The 18,397-nt window shown below is 37.4% G+C and overlaps 1 protein-coding gene across 1 annotated transcript; it reads left to right on the forward strand.

The window, feature by feature from the left end:
• Nucleotides 1-870: 870 nt before the first annotated feature.
• On the forward strand, nucleotides 871-17,135 carry RNMT (RNA (guanine-7-) methyltransferase). The gene is made up of 10 exons (XM_009868750.1): nucleotides 871-1,140; nucleotides 3,073-3,205; nucleotides 4,660-4,782; nucleotides 6,094-6,209; nucleotides 8,108-8,289; nucleotides 8,896-9,060; nucleotides 10,161-10,278; nucleotides 12,513-12,614; nucleotides 14,605-14,638; nucleotides 16,500-17,135. The coding sequence occupies exons 1-10, from the start codon at nucleotides 907-909 to the stop codon at nucleotides 16,535-16,537; spliced, it is 1,245 nt and encodes a 414-aa protein (XP_009867052.1). The 5' UTR covers nucleotides 871-906; the 3' UTR covers nucleotides 16,538-17,135.
• The last annotated feature ends 1,262 nt before the right edge of the window (nucleotides 17,136-18,397 follow it).

Here is an 18,397-nt window from a genome sequence, read left to right on the forward strand (position 1 = left end):
TAGGTGCTGTGCCCTGGTGGCCAAGCTGTTTCCCTGAGGCCCGCTTTGGGGCTGTTTTGAAGAGGACTGTTCTGAGATCTCTGTGTAGTGCTCCACTTAACAAACGCGTTTTGACCCTCGTTAGCAAACTTAAGCCTGGCTGCAGTGGAGTGTGCGTGTTTTTTGTTAGACTGAAACAGGCCACTGTTTTAGGGAAGGAACTGCCAAATTATCCACTCCTCTGCCTTATTAAAAAGTAAGTGCCCGCCTTCCTGATGATGGTGTGAAGAAGGCTGGGATGTGCTGGAGACTAAGCGAACTTTATAATAGCTCTTTCCAGTCCTCTGGTCTGTATAGGTATTTGTGCGGTGGAGATATAGAAATGCAGTTGCTACTGAAAATTCTTAGTGAAGCTTGAGGCATATTTGATATTCTTGGTCAACTTGAAAATCCACAACTGATAAGAAAATTTACTGTTAAAAACCACCTTGTTTTTTTTGTTTGAGGATTTACAAATTTGAGGGGCTCTGTCTGCTTGTGTTTCTAAGCATAAAGTGATTTGTAGGTTACTTTTATGGGGGAGATTACAGGCTTAAAACCTATAACACATTGTAGTTGAATCAATAAAGATAGCTAAGAAAAAAACATTGAGAGTAAATATTTATCTTAGTTTGGTCTTACTATAATGAGAGTACCTTGAAATTCCATGTATTTTATTGTGTTATCTGTGTTAAATTTCAGATCTGAAGCCTATATGTTGTCTAAAGCAAAGGCATGCTATTTTTTTTATCATGCCAGTATTATGATTAAAAGTCATGACTGTAGCCACGAGTAAGTGAAACTCAACACTGAAAATAGTTGGCACTTGTTTTTTTATTTTTTCCCTCTATAGATTTCCATTCTGATTAACAGACTAACCTGTCTAAAATGGCTGATATAACCAAGACAGAAGAACAGGAAGTAGAGAAGAGTTTGGATGAAGATGTGGAGAAAACACCTTGTACTTTAGAGGCAGAGTCAGGTATTGGTGGGGAAGGCAATAGTTCAGCTTCAGGTACAGTGCACTCCAGTGAAAATGAAAAAGAAGTTGATGGTGGTAATCAGGACAGCAGAGCAAAAAGGAAGAATTTAGAATCAGAAGATGAACCTCCTAAGAAAGTAGTGAGTATCTTTTTTTTTTTTTTGGAACTGTATTCAAATCCTTGTTTCAAAGCCTTAGCTCAAGAAAAGATTGAAAATATTTTTGCTAAACATATGTGAACCAGTATGAAACACCAAATGTCAGAGTTTGTGGGTAGCTTCCTAGCAGAATAACAGATGCAGAAGTTATGTTGTGCTTAATAGGGGAGAAAGAGGGGTGGGAATTAGAATGTTAAGAAAACTGATCTTAGCACATGCTTAGTCTATTTCTAAGACTATGCAATCTGGTAGTGCACTGTAAGGCTTACTGGCATTAACCCAAGTCCCATATTTTGAATTCATGTATTTTGTGTGTTGTTATCCTGTATGTTAGTATAGTTTTTGGTGCATGGGAGGTTCTTTCATAAGATAATTTTGTCTTTTAATTTCCTCAGTAAGATATTGTATAATTTAGAAAATTATACAAACAGCATCCTCTGTCATATAATTTCAGTACGATTTGTTAGCAAAGTGAAGTAGTGGAGGCTTACAGATGCCTCTTTTTTTTTAAAGACTGCAGGAGTAGCAGGAAGTATATGTCCTTTTATTTAGGAGGTTGAAAGGGTGGTGTTTTATTTGATGCTGTCCTTAATTATGTGTGAGCTTTTAGAAACTGGATAATATCCAATCTAATTTTTGACCTTTTAGGATATTTAAGAATAATATGAAAATGTCTTTGATCTAATATTTTGTTTGTCTGTACAGAATTTTTCCAGGATGTTAATTTATGGCTAACCAGTCTGGTAAAATAAAGGGTGCCGTTTGTGGTGGAAGCATTGTTAACTCTTTCCTCTTTTTGATCAGGTAGTTCTGGGATAAGGTGTAATTGGTAAACAGTTAACGTTGATTTTGCATAGCTTGTGGATATAGAGAGTTGATTGCAGTGAACGGAGATGCCAGCATTGAGATGTTATTGCTGATGGCTGTTTGCAACTGTGCTTGCAGCAGCTGAGATGTGTTAAAGAATTGTGTGAATATGTTCCCTACGCTCGTAAAAGTCAGCCATTCTTGCTTACATCACCTTCAGTGGCCATTCAGGGAGCCACCTCTGCTTACTCTAAAAAAGACTATAAATGGTCAAAGTATTTTTTAGTATCAGTCAACCAGATGTGGTAATAAAGAGATGATGGGGTCGCAGAAGTTCCAGACAAGTGTGTTTGTGTTAGTTCTGAAGATTATGATTTATTTTAATTTCATGTATATAACTGGAGATTATTTTCAAGGTGAAGAATTGTTAGGAGCATAGTATCTGGATGTAGACTGCTTCTCAGTGTTACATGGCACAGCAGTCTCTTGGAGTATTTACAGTTAAAGCTAAACCAGAGACATTTCTACAGCTAATTGTTAAGCATTAAATGGGATACATTGTCATTGCTCTCATTACCCTACAATCGTCTTTTTAAAGCTGTGGCAATGGGATCATCCACTTACGTCTTTATGTGACAACAGCTAGTTGGCATTTTGGTTAAATTGGCAGTTTATACACTTCTGTTAGATGTAAACACTGAGTTTCTGAAGCTAGATTTTTGAACAAACTTGGAAGTTCCTTGAGAAGGAACATCTTCTCCAAACCCAGGCTTAAGGGAAATGAAACTGATTCTTTAAGAGTGGTAAGAGTATTAGATAACTGAAAGTTAAGTATTTCTGTGAAGGAAAAATGTTGGACATCATCCTTCAGAAATTGCTTGGACCAACTGAAAATTTTTTACGAGAGTTGTCTCTGATAATTGAAGTACTGATGTAGGTACCAGGACAGATATGGGAAATGTCTTTTTATGTGTAATGATGGTGCTTCTCATGGTATTACTTGTTTACTTTCTTAAATCTTCAAAGCGAACACATATCTTTTGATTAAATGAAAAAGTAATAAAAAGAATTCACTGCTTGAGTCTGTCCCTTCTCTCATTTCTACAGCATGAGGCAGGCCATGGACAAGCTGTAGCTGCACATTATAATGAGCTTCAAGAAGTTGGGTTGGAAAAACGTAGCCAGTCTCGTATATTCTACCTCCGAAACTTTAATAATTGGACGAAGAGTGTCCTCATTGGTAAGCTTTCTTAATTGATTGCTTAGACTTTAATAAAATGTAACTAATTTTTTATCAAAATGTGATTATATTTTCTTCAGCTTTCTGATACTGGTGATGGCACTTTATCTCTTAATACATACTAAGGTTTTTCAAGTGCAATACAGTGTATATATAGTTATTTTTATTTTGAATCTCTGTAATAGTAGTTTGTATTGTTGGAGTGCCAAATGTATGCTAAAGTTCTCAAGATCAACTGAACTGAAAAGTAGGAAAAGCTTATGCTGGAAACTGTTCTTAGTGACATTTTTAAGGAGAAAGGTACAACTTTAAATCATGAAGAATCTATCTATTCTTATTAAATTGAGCTGTTTTTGTTATTTAAAACTATCTCAAATAGTTTCTTAGGCATTTTCACAAAACAACCTGTCCTCACGTTTTGATTAGGCAATTGTACATGGAACTTGAACACATAAATATTTTCTATATTACCCAGTAAATGATTTAAAAGATGAAAAACTAGAGGATTTAGTTTTTCAAGAATCAGCAGCCTTTTATAAAAGGCAAAGTCTACTGTCACACAAATTAATTCCAAAGTGAGGAAACAAAACCTGTCAGATATCTGCAAACAAAGATAAAAATTATTGGCACAGCACCACAGATTCATGAAGAGGGATCTATGCCAGGAGATATTAGCACCGTTTGTCTTTTTGGTGTGTTGTATCAGAACAGTTAGAAGCAATACTTAGGCTTATATAAAACCATTCCTGAAGGCTGTGTTGAAGCCTTTCAGTCCTGGTGAATTTCTGGAGTGTGGCATTGTAGTAGTTATATCAAAATGTACTTCATGTCTCTTACTGTGAAGAAAAGTTGCTAGCGTGGTGGTATGTTTTACATGGTATGCCAACATCAGTCAGAGCAGAGATAATCTAGGCAGCGTGGAGAGAGAAGAGAAAATGAAACTTGGATGTGTGGAGAAAAAGACAGCGAACAAGTAGCTGATGTTATTGCAAGGCCTAGGAGAGTGATTGGAAACCATTATGCGTTTTTTGTAACGTGACTGCAGGGAAATGTTGTGGGCGATACATTTAATTGGGTTTTACTCCTTTGCAAAAGCCTTTCCTATACTTTCAAATAACATCTGTCTTCATTATAATGGCAATGAAAAGGAACTCTGTTTCCCTAAGATGTGCAGTTTTGTGTTTGTTTGCCATGGAAACAGTTCAGAGCTCCAGTCACACTGCATGCAAAGCACATTAAGCACAGAGAATGTTCATTGTCTTTTCCATAATTTTAAAAGTTTGTGGTTTCTAGAAAAAGAGATTTATGTCTATAACATTCAGAAGACATTTATGGGCAAAGTAAGTTCTGAGATGTTTTAAAATTCTCAAAGCCTTTTGATCCTTTAGACTTCTTTGTAAAATACAAGAATTTCAGGGACCAGTGTATGTGTTCTCTCTTTGTTATTTTTCTAGGTGAATTTATAGACCGGGTACGACAGAAGAAGAACGATATAACAGTTTTAGACCTAGGATGTGGCAAAGGTGGAGACTTACTGAAATGGAAGAAGGGCAGAATTAAAAAACTCGTCTGTACTGGTAAGAACACACAATATCTTTCCAGGGAAAGTACATCAGTGTTTTATGGGAAAGCCAAGTACATCTCCAGTCTTTTTTTATTTCCGTATTTCAAGAGTTCAAAGCACAAGAATGCAATGATGTACCTTCTGTCAAATGTCTTATTTTGTCTTTTAACTCAAAGACATGAACTTGATTGCCAGCATAAATATAAGAACCAATGATTTTCCATGTAATTAGCTTTCACGCAACTCATAAATAAAAACTAGTATCACTAAAGACACACACCATTTCCCCAGATTGTCTTAGTCAAAATGTAGCACTGGGAAAAAACCTGACATTTTGTATTTAATGTCTTTTCTCCCATATCTAATCTCTTGTAGTATTTTTATTATTCTAAAAACGCACACCGAAGAGTTGCATTTAGAAAACAAATAAAACCCACAGTATTGTGACAAGAAATGATCTTGGGGGAGTGTTACAATTAACTAAATATTTTCAGACTCAGAATGGGAAAGAGCTGAAAGCTGATTACAAATCTCCTTTGTTTAAATAGTTTGCTTAGGTGTTGGGAGGGAGATACCATCTTTGCTATTTCCAAAAAGCATCCCAAGGATAATCAGAGGAAGTTACACTTAACTTCAGACTTAATTAGATACTAAAGTTTCGTAAAATTTCTTTAGTGGGAATTATTCTGCGTATTCATTTTACAGTTCTTTGCTTTTTTCAGTAGGCAATCTTCAAATACTTACAAAGTTCTTACATAAATTTATTGCCTACTGCTAGTTTCAGTTTGTGCAATCTGTTATTCAGTGAAATTCGAGGCCTGAGAGGGGCAATATTAAAAAGAAAATGATTTTTTTTCCTGTAGTGTAATCAGTGTATATCAGAAATAGTTGCAATTCAACATCTTGTATATTTGTAAGAAGATGTGGAGCTTTCAGTACTGTTCGAGGAAATCCTAGGAGCTGAACTGTTTTAGCTAATGCATACTAGACACTTAAAGCTAACAGCACTTAGTATCAATCACCTAGTATCCATCACTTGAAATTTTGGAGTCTTGCTTTGCACTTTTGAGGATGGGAGCATTTAAAAATTTTCAGATTACAACTTTTGTATGAAGTAAAGACTGAAAATGGCAGAGTTTCGTTCCCAAACACTTTCAGCAAATTAAATTCCTTTTCCACAACTTCGAAATAGAAGTGTTTGTTCCCCTCAGAGTGTAACTGAAGATCAACTTTTATCCCTGCCATAAATGATCTGTTGTGTTCTAATAATCATTCCAGTTTTCTTGTCTAGTGAGCACCTTTTTTTAAATTTCTCGTTATATAGATATTGCTGACATTTCTGTGCAACAGTGCAGGCAGCGATATGAAGACATGAAAGCCCGGTGTCGTTATAATGAACATATTTTTGATGCAGAATTTATACAAGCAGATAGTACCAAGGTACAGTTTCTATGCCTTGTAATATTTTGGAAATGTAACTTTCTTTTGTTAAGCAAATATTGCAGTGATGGTAGTGCTGTAATGTTTTGGACGTGTATATTTTTAAGGTCAAATTGTTGTACTTGCTGTCAGGAGAATCAGCCATATCAGTTACAGAAAAGTTGCGTAAGATGTAGTTAAATGGATCTTGTTACTGTTTTACAGTGTAACATTCTTGAAGCCTGAATGTCTTTCTCAGATAATGAATCTGCTGCCTTCAGTTTCTTTAACGTGACAAGTGGAAGGGAATAATGACTTGCCTCTGGAGTTCTGGGAGCCAGCATAGGATGCTGAAAACTAGCTTGGTGGATGTTTTTATGTTGGAATGAATATGGAACATTTTCTCACTTTCACATTTTTGCTTATCCCAGTATGTTTTTTTTCTAGCAGCATTTTAATTACTATAATACATATCTTCAAAACTTGTGTGATGGAGCAGATTTCTTAGGCTCTCTGGAGGTGATAGTGACTACATTGCTGAGGCTTAGGAGACGGTCTTGTAACCAGCACTGATTTTGCTTGCTATAAATGCAGGCTGAGGGGCAGAGCCTACCTGGTTCCAGCATGTCTGTGGAAAGTTTGAACATGTTCTTCTCAGCCTTGCAGAGAAGGATGGTTCACCTGAATTCTTGGTTGCCTTTCCTTCTGAGGAATACAGTTTGTTGCAGGTTCCTGGTCATCTCTCGGCTCAAAATTGCAGTCAGAATAGAGAGGAGAGAGCCTTGTTCAGGAAAAAAAGGAATATTTTCGTGTTTGTATTACAGATCAGTCTTATATGCCCACTCTGTTGTGTCTGTCCATACACACAAAAGTTCTTCTCCGTGACTTTGTATCGGTATCGTTGATGTTGTGTATATAGTGCAAAATCTGATTCTCACAGTTTATGTAATTCCACTCACCTCTTTCTCAGTTTCCTGTATCTCTTTATCAAAATGTGGAGGGAGAATAAATGAACAGACGAAATTGCTGTGAGTTCATGAAGTCTCCATTTTTGTCTTGCCGCACAGAGAACGTTCACAGTATGTGGCATGAGCTGGTACAGTCTTGGAGTGGAAGGGTGGATGGGTAGTCTGAGAGAGAAGAGAAACTTGGGTAGAACTGCTGAGTATGAAATACTTTAAGGATGGAATGCATATCATGGGCCTTGGGAGAACTTGTTTTCTCCTACGTTATTTATAGTGGCTGCTAGTATTGTATAAAAGAAGCCTGATCAAGAAGAGCTAGAGAACTGCTGAACTACATGGTCAAACTGTGGCAAGCTTTAATCTTACAGATTTCAAGGGTTCAAAATTCTTCAGAGTTACTGGTTACTTGGTCTGAGGTGGGGAGGAGTGTGGTGGTATGTGTGTGAGAATACAGACAAATACAATTTGATGGACAGTGCAAATTGCCATATTTGAAACAACCCCACCACCTCTCAATTATGTGTTTAATGGGTCAGTTCTCATTACAGAGACTCAGTAAACTGAAAATTCAGTTTATTATAATTGTTTCCAGGTAAACAGTGGCTGATTCTAGAGCTTCGGCAGTAAAATATCTTTGGAAACTATTAGGTAACCAGCCTTGGTTTTTGGCCTTTCAGGTGTAGTGGCGTGTTATTTCACAACATGAAAAGAATTTGAGGACATGATAACTTTGAAATGCGTGTGTTTATTTTGATTCCCAAATGTTGTGTATGATTTTTCTCTGTAGCAGGGGACTTCTTCTTACTCTTACCTTTTTCATCGTGTTCTTGTTGAATTTGTGAAAGAATGGGGGCTGAAAGGAAAAACTTAAGAGTTATGGGAGTAGTGCATTTGTTGGAAGATTTAAATGAATCATGCTTGTTACATTTTTTTTTTCTTTTTAATCTGTTTCAGGATCTCTTGTCTTCCAAATACAGTGATCCAGATACACGCTTTGACATTTGCAGCTGTCAATTTGTTTACCATTACTCGTTTGAGACATACGAGCAGGCTGACATGATGCTTAAAAACGCTTGTGGGAACCTTTCTCCTGGAGGGTATTTCATTGGCACAACTCCAAATAGCTTTGAACTTGTGTAAGTGCTTTTATATTCAATTAGTCTTTCAAAAGTCTGTGAAGCATGATGAAGTGTTAGCCATTCTTAGCGTGCTCTGGTATGTTTGTGCAAACAAAAGGAATTTTTTTGCAACGATTTTGGATTCTAGTCAGAACAATCTCACTCACGAATTTGACTAAAGGAGTAAATCTGTACTAATCCTTTTCTTGTGCAGCTATGGCTTTTCTGGTATACACTATAGATCTTCCTACATAAACCGTCTGTAGCGACTTAAGTAGTGGCAAAATAGCCACAGCCTGGGGAATAACTGTCAGGGTTTTGCTGTGGTTGTTCTAAGAAGCCTAGCTGATCCATGTAGGCTGTGTCTGGGCTAAAGGTTAATTTTCTAGGTCCATTTAGACGTTGGTATGTTGTATAGGAACAAAAAACTGTTAAAACCTATTATGCTGCTGCTTTTCATGTCGTCGTTTCATTGCCTTAAGTAATAAGGGAAACGGGAAACTGCAGAGGTCACTGAGTGCTGTAGTACTGGGAGAAACGTTTGCAGGCCTCTTACATGTAGTTTTCTTTGCCTGTTAAATTAAAAGCTGGTAAATTAATGTTTGTTTATACCTCATTTTATAGAAAGCGACTTGAAGCTTCAGAGACGAATTCGTTTGGAAATGATGTGTACAGTGTAAAATTTGAAAAGAAGGGAGAGTATCCCTTGTTTGGCTGCAAGTATGATTTCCACTTGGAGGAAGTGGTTGATGTCCCTGAGTTCTTGGTTTACTTTCCGTTGCTGGAAGAGTAAGTTAAGCTTTGAATTCATTATACAATGCAATCTGTGACACATAAGCATTTGTTTCATTTGTGTATCATTGCATAATACTTGCAGAAAACTGTATTTTGGCTTTCTTATGATGTTTTCCAGTTCTTCAATATTTTGTTGTTGCTCCAAACACATTTTTTTTTGCTTGTCCATCCACAACTGTAATCTGACCATTGCACTCACTTGAAGGTGCTTTGGTCAGAAGTTGTGAAGATTTCAACAAGGTCTCACACGAGAACATCTGTACCTTTAGTGCTGTCAACTTTTTCTTCTTTAATCTTAGCTTCTCAAGAGGTTTCATTCTGCGTTTCTTTAGGCCTTCAGCAAGCTGCTTTGTATATCCATTTCATCATGGTGCCTGTTTTTTGTCTTCTCCAACTTTCTTTGGATATTCATTGGGTTTTTTGCTAGACTTATTTTTCTTTCCTCTAGATTTTCTTAATCTGTGAACATACATTTTGACATTACCTCTGTGTAAATTCAGATTTCCCTTTCCCAGCCTGTCTCCTGAGGTACAGATAGATGTTTCTGTGTTGGGGTTTTTCCTACTGTTCAAGCTCACTTGGTTTTTAAACAAACAAACAAACAAAAAAAAGTTTTCCCTTCAGACCTATATGTTTTCACACACTTCATTTGTAGTCCTCTGTGAAAATACCAGCATCTATCACTGATACCTGTAGCTTCAACATTGTATGACCACAGTGTCTACACATAATTGAGATGTAAGGCACTAAATCTAGCAGAAAGAGGTTTTGAAAATATATCCATATCTGCTACCATAGGGTGATGATACTGCAGGGAAAATAACATAGTCTACCTGTGTGTGTTGGGAGATGATGCACATTTCTATTAAAATGTTTGTAAATTACTTCTGTGTATGTTTTTGTTGTCTTAATTTTAAAAGTACAGTTTGTGGTGGTAGTGCATTTTTTTTTCACCTGAATGTGTAACTAAAAAACCCAAATTCTAGAAGCCCTAGTGAATACCATAAGATGTCACTGTGGCTTTAAAGTGTTCTTTTGAAAATAAAACTATAGTAATTTTATGGCTTCTCTAATTAAGCTTATTATTTTGACAGAATGGCAAAGAAGCATGGTATGAAATTAGTCTACAAAATGACATTTCGGGAATTTTATGAAGAAAAAATCAAGAACGACGAGCATAAAATGCTGTTAAGGAGAATGCAGGCCTTGGAGGTAAATGTGGAGTTAACTTGTTTAATTTAAATAACATTTTACATCTTGTTAATTATTTGTGCAATAATCAGAATTCCTTTTGTGAACATTGTGCAATTAAGGGCTACCAGCAGAAGACCTAAACTCCTATGGCTGAAAGTGCGGCTTGTGGGTTGATCTTGACTGACTGCCAGACACTCCCCAACCTCTCTTGTTCCCTTTTCCCAGTGGGATGGGGGGACAAAATAAGAAAAAAACCTTGTGGGTCAGGATAAAGACAGGGAGATTGGTTGCAATTACCATCATAGGCAAAACAGACTAAATTTGGACAAGATTAATTTATTCCAAAAAAAAAAAAAAAGAAAGAATAGGATGGTAAGAAACAGACAAACCTAAAAACGCCTTTGCCCCACCCACTGCTTGTTTCCTGGCTGAACTTCACACCTTCACTCTTATACCTTCATTCTTCTACTATTCCTCCTTCCTACCTGTTCTCCCTGCTGTGCAGCACAGGGAGATGGGTGTCTGTGGTCAAGCCTTGGGCCGTAACTTTTTGCCTCTACTTCCTCATGCTATTCCCCTGCTCCAGCATGTGTCCCTCCAGTGGGATACAGTCCTTCACAAACTGCTCCAGTGTGCATTCTTTCCTTGGGGAAAACGGTCTCTTTCTCTCAGGAACAGACTGCTCTGGCATGGGTTGGTTGTTCACGGGGTTGCAGCTCCTGCCAGAAAGTCTGTGTGGGCGCTGCACAGGCTGCAGCTTCCTCTGGGGCATGTTTGTCTGCTGCAGCATGTGGTCTTCCCTGGGCTGCAGCTTGGGTCTGCTCCACTGTGGTCGTCCATGGGTTTCAGGAGAGCAACTTTCATCACCATGGTCTTCTCCAGGGGCTGCAGGGGAATCTTTTCTCTGATCTGCGGAGCACCTCCTTGCTCTCCTTCTCTGGCCTTGGTGTCTGCAGGGTAGTTTCACATTTTTCCTCGCTTCTTTTTCACAACTGTTGTGGATGTTTTTTTTGCGCTTTCTTGAATGCACTTTCCCAGAGGTGCCCCACTGGTGGCTGATGGGCTTACTGGTGCCCTGCGGTGGCTCTGTTGAAGCTGGTGAAACTGGCTATGTCTGGTGTGGGATAGCCTCGACCTCTCCTCACAGAGGCTACTTCTGCAGCCTGCTACTGTCAGTGCTTGGGCACCGGCACCCAATAGAGTGAGTCAGTTTTGTAGGCAAAATTTCAATTTTGAGGCAAATTTTCAATTTTATTGAGTAGTAAGCAGAACCACAAGAATCACACCAGGTGTCAGATAGTGGTAACTGTAATCCATTTCTTCCTTAGCAAAGAGAGACTGAAAGCTGGATCTTTGTGCAAGGATTATTAACTGAAAAGACAGAAAGTAATCTTGGTAGGAATAAAAGGACAGGCTGTGTATGTATGTTACTTAACTGAGCTTATGTTTTTGCCCAATGTTTTTGCTTGTTTATTCTCAAGGTCTTATCCTGGGTATCTAAACAGCTTCAGAGAAGCTTTTTGATACCATCTCTTGAGGTTTTGGTTTTATTGACAGTTTTCTGTGTCCTTCCTCAGAGTGGAATATTTCAGCATAAAACTGCCAAGTCAAGTATCTGGTAACTGAATCAGATGGGCTGCGAGTGGACTTGACTGTCCATGTTGACTCTGAAAGTGACAGTGCGTTGTGTGGCTCATACTGCTGTAACATGGTGACTTAGCCTTTCACATATCAGCTTCGTTCTTAGAAAAGTGAGAGTCGTCTTAAATTAGTGACCACTTACATTTGAGGACTGCATTGTTCAATACAGACCATTATGCAGTAACTGGTATATATATAAGTATGTGTTAGTTTTGAAGAATTGGTCATATGCTTCTGGTACAGCTCCTTTGTGTTATTGAAGCATTTTAAGCATTCTGCTTTAAGAGATTCTGGTTTGCTCAGTTACTGTTCTAAAAGACGGTATTTCTAGGTGATGAGCTTTACAAGGAGGATAATTTTTGTAGTTACTCTTTTACCCCTGTTTTGGAGACATAAGGAGAAAAATTAATTTATAAATCCTGGATGTTGGATCCTCTGGAAATTAGGAAGTAGGAGACGATGTTGTAGGTGCTGTAAAGGAGAGAGCTAACTTTACGATCTTCTTAATTACTGATCTTTGTTCTGCACTGTGTTGTGACAAATTTGATCTTGTTAATGTTATCTTACTCGCAATTAGCATTTTTTCTTATTTTTTTTCCTATGTTCGCCAGCCATATTCTACGTTTGGTGATGCTAGGCTTGTTTCTGACAAACCTGATGATTACGAGCATGCAAAAGAGTTCATCAAAGATGGCAAGGCAAAGTTACCATTGGTAAGTTCCTTCTTACTTCGCTAGAGCAAATAGAGTCTAAAATTGAGGTCCTGATCTTTTTGAACGTATGGTGTGTTGTTCATTTCAGCTGCAATGAAATTGGTATGAATGTCTCTGTGCATGTGAAAAATAGTAGACGTGCAGGGCTGAGGGGTTCCTCTATCTATACCCCAGACTCAGAGAGTCAAATTCACTTAGTTTGGTAGCTGTCAGAAGATTAAATATCTGTTCATAATGCTGTATGTATTTGAAATATTAAACACTTTTTGTGTTGTCTTTCTGGGTAAAGTTCCCTTCTCGGGTGATTTTGTTAAAGTTCTGTGAACACTATTTTTTTAAACCTGCTGTACCTTCTTTTTAAATAAATTTTAACAGAGTTCCTAGACTTAGACTAGTCCTATGTGTATAAATCTAAATCCCTTCTGCCCTTGATTTTAATTAAATCGGTATTTTGTTCGCCTTCTGGAATGAAAAGAAACTTTCTTTGTGACGATCATAATTTTACCTTCTGTAAAACTTGATCTTGTCACATATTTTTTTTTTTCTGCATTTTTCCTGTTTTGGCAGCTTGATTTATGTCTTCAGAAATAAAAGAATACTGAACCATCATTAATGGAGGTCATATTAGTTTTTAGATCAGTGGTCCAGTTGAATACATTTTTTCTGCTTCTAGTCCTGTCTTCTAGTGCACATGTACCTTTCTGAGCTTGCTCTCTTTCCCATGTTTTCATAAAGGGTTTTTCTCTCTTCCATTGCCCCAGCAGTACATGACAATGTTGGAGTTGTCTTTAGCTGGTCCCCTCCCAGCCTTTCATTCTTCAAGTATTGGTCTCAGAGTTGAGTGTGTGATGGACAGGAGCCTGCACAGCTGCTCTTCTTGGGAAGCGAGCAGGAGAACAGGCAATATTTGCTGTCATTTTTTGCTGGGAACTGCTGCCATTTAGCTGTTCCCTCTTCATCTGTAGCCAGGCTAGCTCTTCAGGGTAACATAGAGCTGTGTGCCAGCTTCTGTCTGTCTATTTGGGGAGTCAGGCTGGATGGAAACCTTACAACGGCTTGGTTTAACCTAACTATTCATGCCGAATGGTTCCTAGTAAGGTATGTTGTCTCTTGCAGTGGGAACTTCAGGTCATTTTATGTGTTGAGGTTCTTTGAGAAGAGACAACCAAAACTGGAGACTAGTTGGAATAAAGATTTTGGTAAAATCATGTGCAGTTACTGATAGATGACATCCTGTTTCATTGTCACAGATACAGCGTGAGGCTGCTTGGACTTTTCTTTTTTACATCATTGGTTTATTTACTGTTCTCTATTCTTGAAGTTGTATTCCTTTTACTATATATATACATATATATAAATCCTACATAATGAGGGAAAATAGACTTCAAATACACAGAGAGCTTAAGTGGGATTTTTTTTTTGTTTTTAAAAAAGTGCTGCTTTTAAGAAATAAGCTTAAGAACAGGAAAATGGTCAAGACAGACCAAAGACCTCTTCTGCCAGGTGCTGTGTCAAGAAGAAATCTGCTTGAACAATCCCTTTTCCCTAGTGTGTTAAAAGGTGGATCCTTTGGTCAGGACTGGTCATTGGATGGCATATGGGCTAAATCATACCCTCAGTGAGAACTTGCTAGAAGGAGATGGAGTGGATACAGCAGAAAACTAGCTTCTTGTTCTTACCACATGGTTGTTAACTGGTAGAGGAAATGTCATCAGCTTTTTGCTTTGCGCTTGCCATGCTTTCATCTGAAAGGCTGAGCTAGGAGCAAGTTTCCTAGTCTGCAAGGCAGACTTTTTTCACAATGTGTGAGCTGGGTTGGGACTTAGTCTCTTGCAAATAGTTTTTGTCCTCGGAGAAGTGTTAGGTGGAGACAGGCAGTATTCCCAGGGAAGGTGGCGGCACTGTGAAAGATTGATTTTCCTGAGTTATACAAGTTTTTTATTGTTTCTTCATTTTTTTTTTGTTAAAACTGGTTTTTGTCCCCTTCTAGGGAACCTTGAGTAAATCCGAATGGGAAGCAACGAGTAAGTAATGTTTTGGAAGCTCAGTACTCATGGACTGACTGCTGTGGAAAGTGTGCCAGTTAGTTACAGAAGAAAATGAAATTTTAAATATAGAACCCTTTTATTATTTGTGTTATTTGATTGCCTGTGTGTAGATTATGTAGTGCACACATCTCAAAAATTAGGAGGGAAATGGATAAAATAGGTTGAAATTTTACTTTATTTAACTAGCTTCTAGCTTGCAAACTTTTGGGCTAAAATTATTTGGGGAAGCCTTACTTAAGATATATGAAAAAAAGATGCTGGTGTTAAAGGATTATTTTGCTGGTGTTGGAGGAATAAATACTATACTTCTGTTTGTTACACTTGGATATTAGGCTGTTAGCAGTCAACTAGGAAACAAACCCCAGCTGGGTCATGCAGATCTGTTTTGGGAAGATAGGGACTGAAGCTGTACTCTTTGACTGTACTGATACATGTTTTAGGAAGAAGCAGTTAAAGCTTGAATGATGAAGAGATGTTTGAATGTTTTATAAAGGGAGGAGACAAAAGGCCGTGACACAGACACTAAAAAAGATACGCTGCTGTTAAATATGTTTTGAAATTCTGTGTGTGCGATGGAAAACTTTTGACATTGCGTTTTTCCAAGGTTGAGTTTAATGAAACTCAGATTTAAGCAACTGAGACTTTTAAGGATAAGAATTGATTCCTGGAGAGATTGTTACTTAATTCTGTGTAACCGTATCCACTCAGCATTTGCATGTTTGCCGACTATTATACTAGTTGAGTTAGTGGTTTAAAAACAAATGAAAAATGCTATTCAATTCATAAATGAAAACAATCTTTAGGTAAGCTGTTTGCTTTCTTAAATTATTACCTAATTTTAAAGGTGTGAATCATAAGGTAGACAGTAATTCCAGCAGTGTGACAGTGTTATGTAAGCTATTAATCTAATTGACAGGGCTTGTTATATCTTTAAAAGTTCAGTGATGACTACATTTTCTAAGTAGTCGCTTTTCTTCAGAGATTTGGAGTACAGAGCTTCTGACAGTTAGGATATAAGCACAGCTTGCTGGTTACATGAAACTTCACATTGCTTGTCTTGAAAGATTTGAAACATAACTATGGCACATCATCTGTTAAAATAAAAGTTGAGTTCAAGTGGAAATCTGTAGGTGTTTAATTAGAGTCATTATCTCAAGAAATTGGTTTAGCTGATCTGTCTGGTATGAATCATAAGAACATCTGACATAGCTGGCATTCATTATAATTTCAAGTAAGAGTGTCTCAAAGGTGCTGGGGCAGACTCTACAAGTATCCATTCCTAAAATCATACTGTTCTGGAGTTGAGAAAATGCAGTCTAGTGTTTGTAAATATTTCTTCTTTGTCCATGATAATTTGAAAGAGCAAAGTTAATAACTTTGAACTGTGAGTTTATTCACTTTCTAATGAAAAATGAAGTTGAAAATTTCACCCCTAATTTTCCATTTCTGTATGTGTGAAGGAGTCTTTAAACTTGGTTGCATATGAATTTTTATGCATCAGTGAATGCTAATTATGTGTAGATTGGCATAGTAGTTTATGAATTCCGTTCACATTTCAGTAATATCATTAAGTGAAATTAGTGTTGTATTAACCGTAACAGCAGTATTTAAAATATTCTGCTTTTGTGCATTCTTAGCTCTACTGTGAAAATATGTCTGAAACCACACTGGAATTGAATGTAGAGTTAGTCATTGAGGGGAAACCATAGCATTTTTTTATAATTTCAGTAATCTGCCAGCAGTTCTTTGGGTAGAGTATCAACCTGTTTACATTTTGAAAACTTAACCGAATTGCAGAGGGAGCTGAAACTTTAAATACTCCCATTTTCTTCTTTAGGTATTTACTTGGTATTTGCATTTGAGAAGCAACTGTGAAACTTCACATACTGGATGCAGCAAGAAGAGATCATTTCCATATGCAAGTTGGAATGGTCAGAAATCCATTGTGGCAACTATTTTTTTATTTTTTATTTTTTAATTATCAGAAGTGTGCAGGACACTACCGAAAACTAGAGCAAGCTCATGATTCTGAGTTACATCGCCTGTCTGTGACAGATGGACTTGTGTGTGTATATATAAGAAAGATTCTGAATCAGTCTTTTTAAGCATTTGTAAAACAATCTGCATGCCCTCAAAACTCATATTTGAACTCGACACGACTTTATGTTAGAAGCAAATGTTTTGTTGGTAGAAGTATGTTTGTGATCACAAGCCTCACCCTGCACTTTCTGGAGTTGATGAAAAAATTACTCTTGTCTTTGGTGCAGAATGAGGGCCTAAATATTGTACTGCAGAGCTCAGTTAATTCACAATGTGATATATTCAGACATATAGGTTATGTCTACATTGCATGCAGAGCTAGGTGGCAAATAACTGAGTCAATTTGAGTACCTTTGTGCTGCACTCAAGCCTGCAGTGTAAATCCACTATAGTGGTATTCAAGGGGTAGTTTACATGGTAAAGTCCCATGATGTTCTTGTTTTTCATGCTTGCTGATACGTAGTGTCAATTCATGGTGCTTTCAAGATTAAACAATTTTGTTCTGTACAAAACTGCTCTGAAAGAACTGAATTTCTAAAGTTTTAAAGCTCTCTGTTATTTTTCCAAATGTGACTGTGGTAATCAATAACACCTGCTGAACTTAGATTACTGAACATTTTCTATTATATTAAAGACTCTTCTGACTTTGTAGTAGTTTTAATTTCTCCTGAAACTTATTAGGTGGATCTTAGGGTGTGTTTCTTACTTGTTCCATAAAATTCAAAACGTGCTTGGCAGAAGGATGAACTGTTGGTGGTGATGGGGACCTCGTTGCAGTCCTTAAGGCACTGGGAACATGGTCACGTATTTAAACATGAACTAAAAGGGGAACCTGTGTGACCATTGGGGATATTAGGAGCTCGCTCTGGGAGGTAGGGCGGTGTATGTATGTGCACACCCAGATACATGTGGATCACAACCCTGAAATTGGAGCCAAATATTTTATTAGGGAATGTAATTTAATGACAGCAATAGGCAGAACTTGTGCATAACTGCCATGTTAACTGCCCGTTGGTGTCTTAGAGCTGGTTTAGGGATTTCTGACGTAATGTTTGCTCTGCTTTCCACATAGTTGTAGCCACCCACTACTGAGAGGGCATGAGTACTTCATGGCTTTTTTCTCTATTCTTGGGCTAGCAGTAGCTGTTGGCTGCTGTTGGCTAGTATAGTTTACATAGAGATGAAATGTTGATGGTACAGGAGTATTTTGAAAAGTTATAATAAACCTAGGAAGGAATGTTTCTGTTACAGTTAAGCATTCACGTAATTTGAGTTTGTAGTTGTATAGCCTTCCCTCTGTAATGAGGCTATACTCTTTCCTCCATGACTCCTGACTATTCTTTTTTTTTACTATCTAGAGGAACACCTGTAACTTTCACCAAAGCAGTAGAATCACAGTTCTGCTGCTGAAATTGAGAAAACAAGACTCTCTTGTCTGCTAGAATTAGTACTTGTGAAACTAGCTGGGAAGTGCTGACACTTTAGAAGTGCTGAAATGTTTCATTGAAATTTGTGTGCGTTAAAGCTAGTTTTGTTAGAGTTCTTGTATGAAATTTCATTTGAAAGTGCATTGTTATGCTATTTTTGGAAGAAATCAGAATAATAAAAAGAAGGGAAACACATTGGAGCGTCTTTTCTCTTTTAAGCAAATCTCAACATATCAGAGGGTTGCATAACGGTTGAGGTTGGAAGAGA

The sequence above is a fragment of the Apaloderma vittatum genome, unplaced genomic scaffold, assembly GCF_000703405.1.
Source record: "Apaloderma vittatum isolate BGI_N311 unplaced genomic scaffold, ASM70340v1 scaffold11864, whole genome shotgun sequence".
Lineage (NCBI taxonomy): Eukaryota > Metazoa > Chordata > Aves > Trogoniformes > Trogonidae > Apaloderma > Apaloderma vittatum.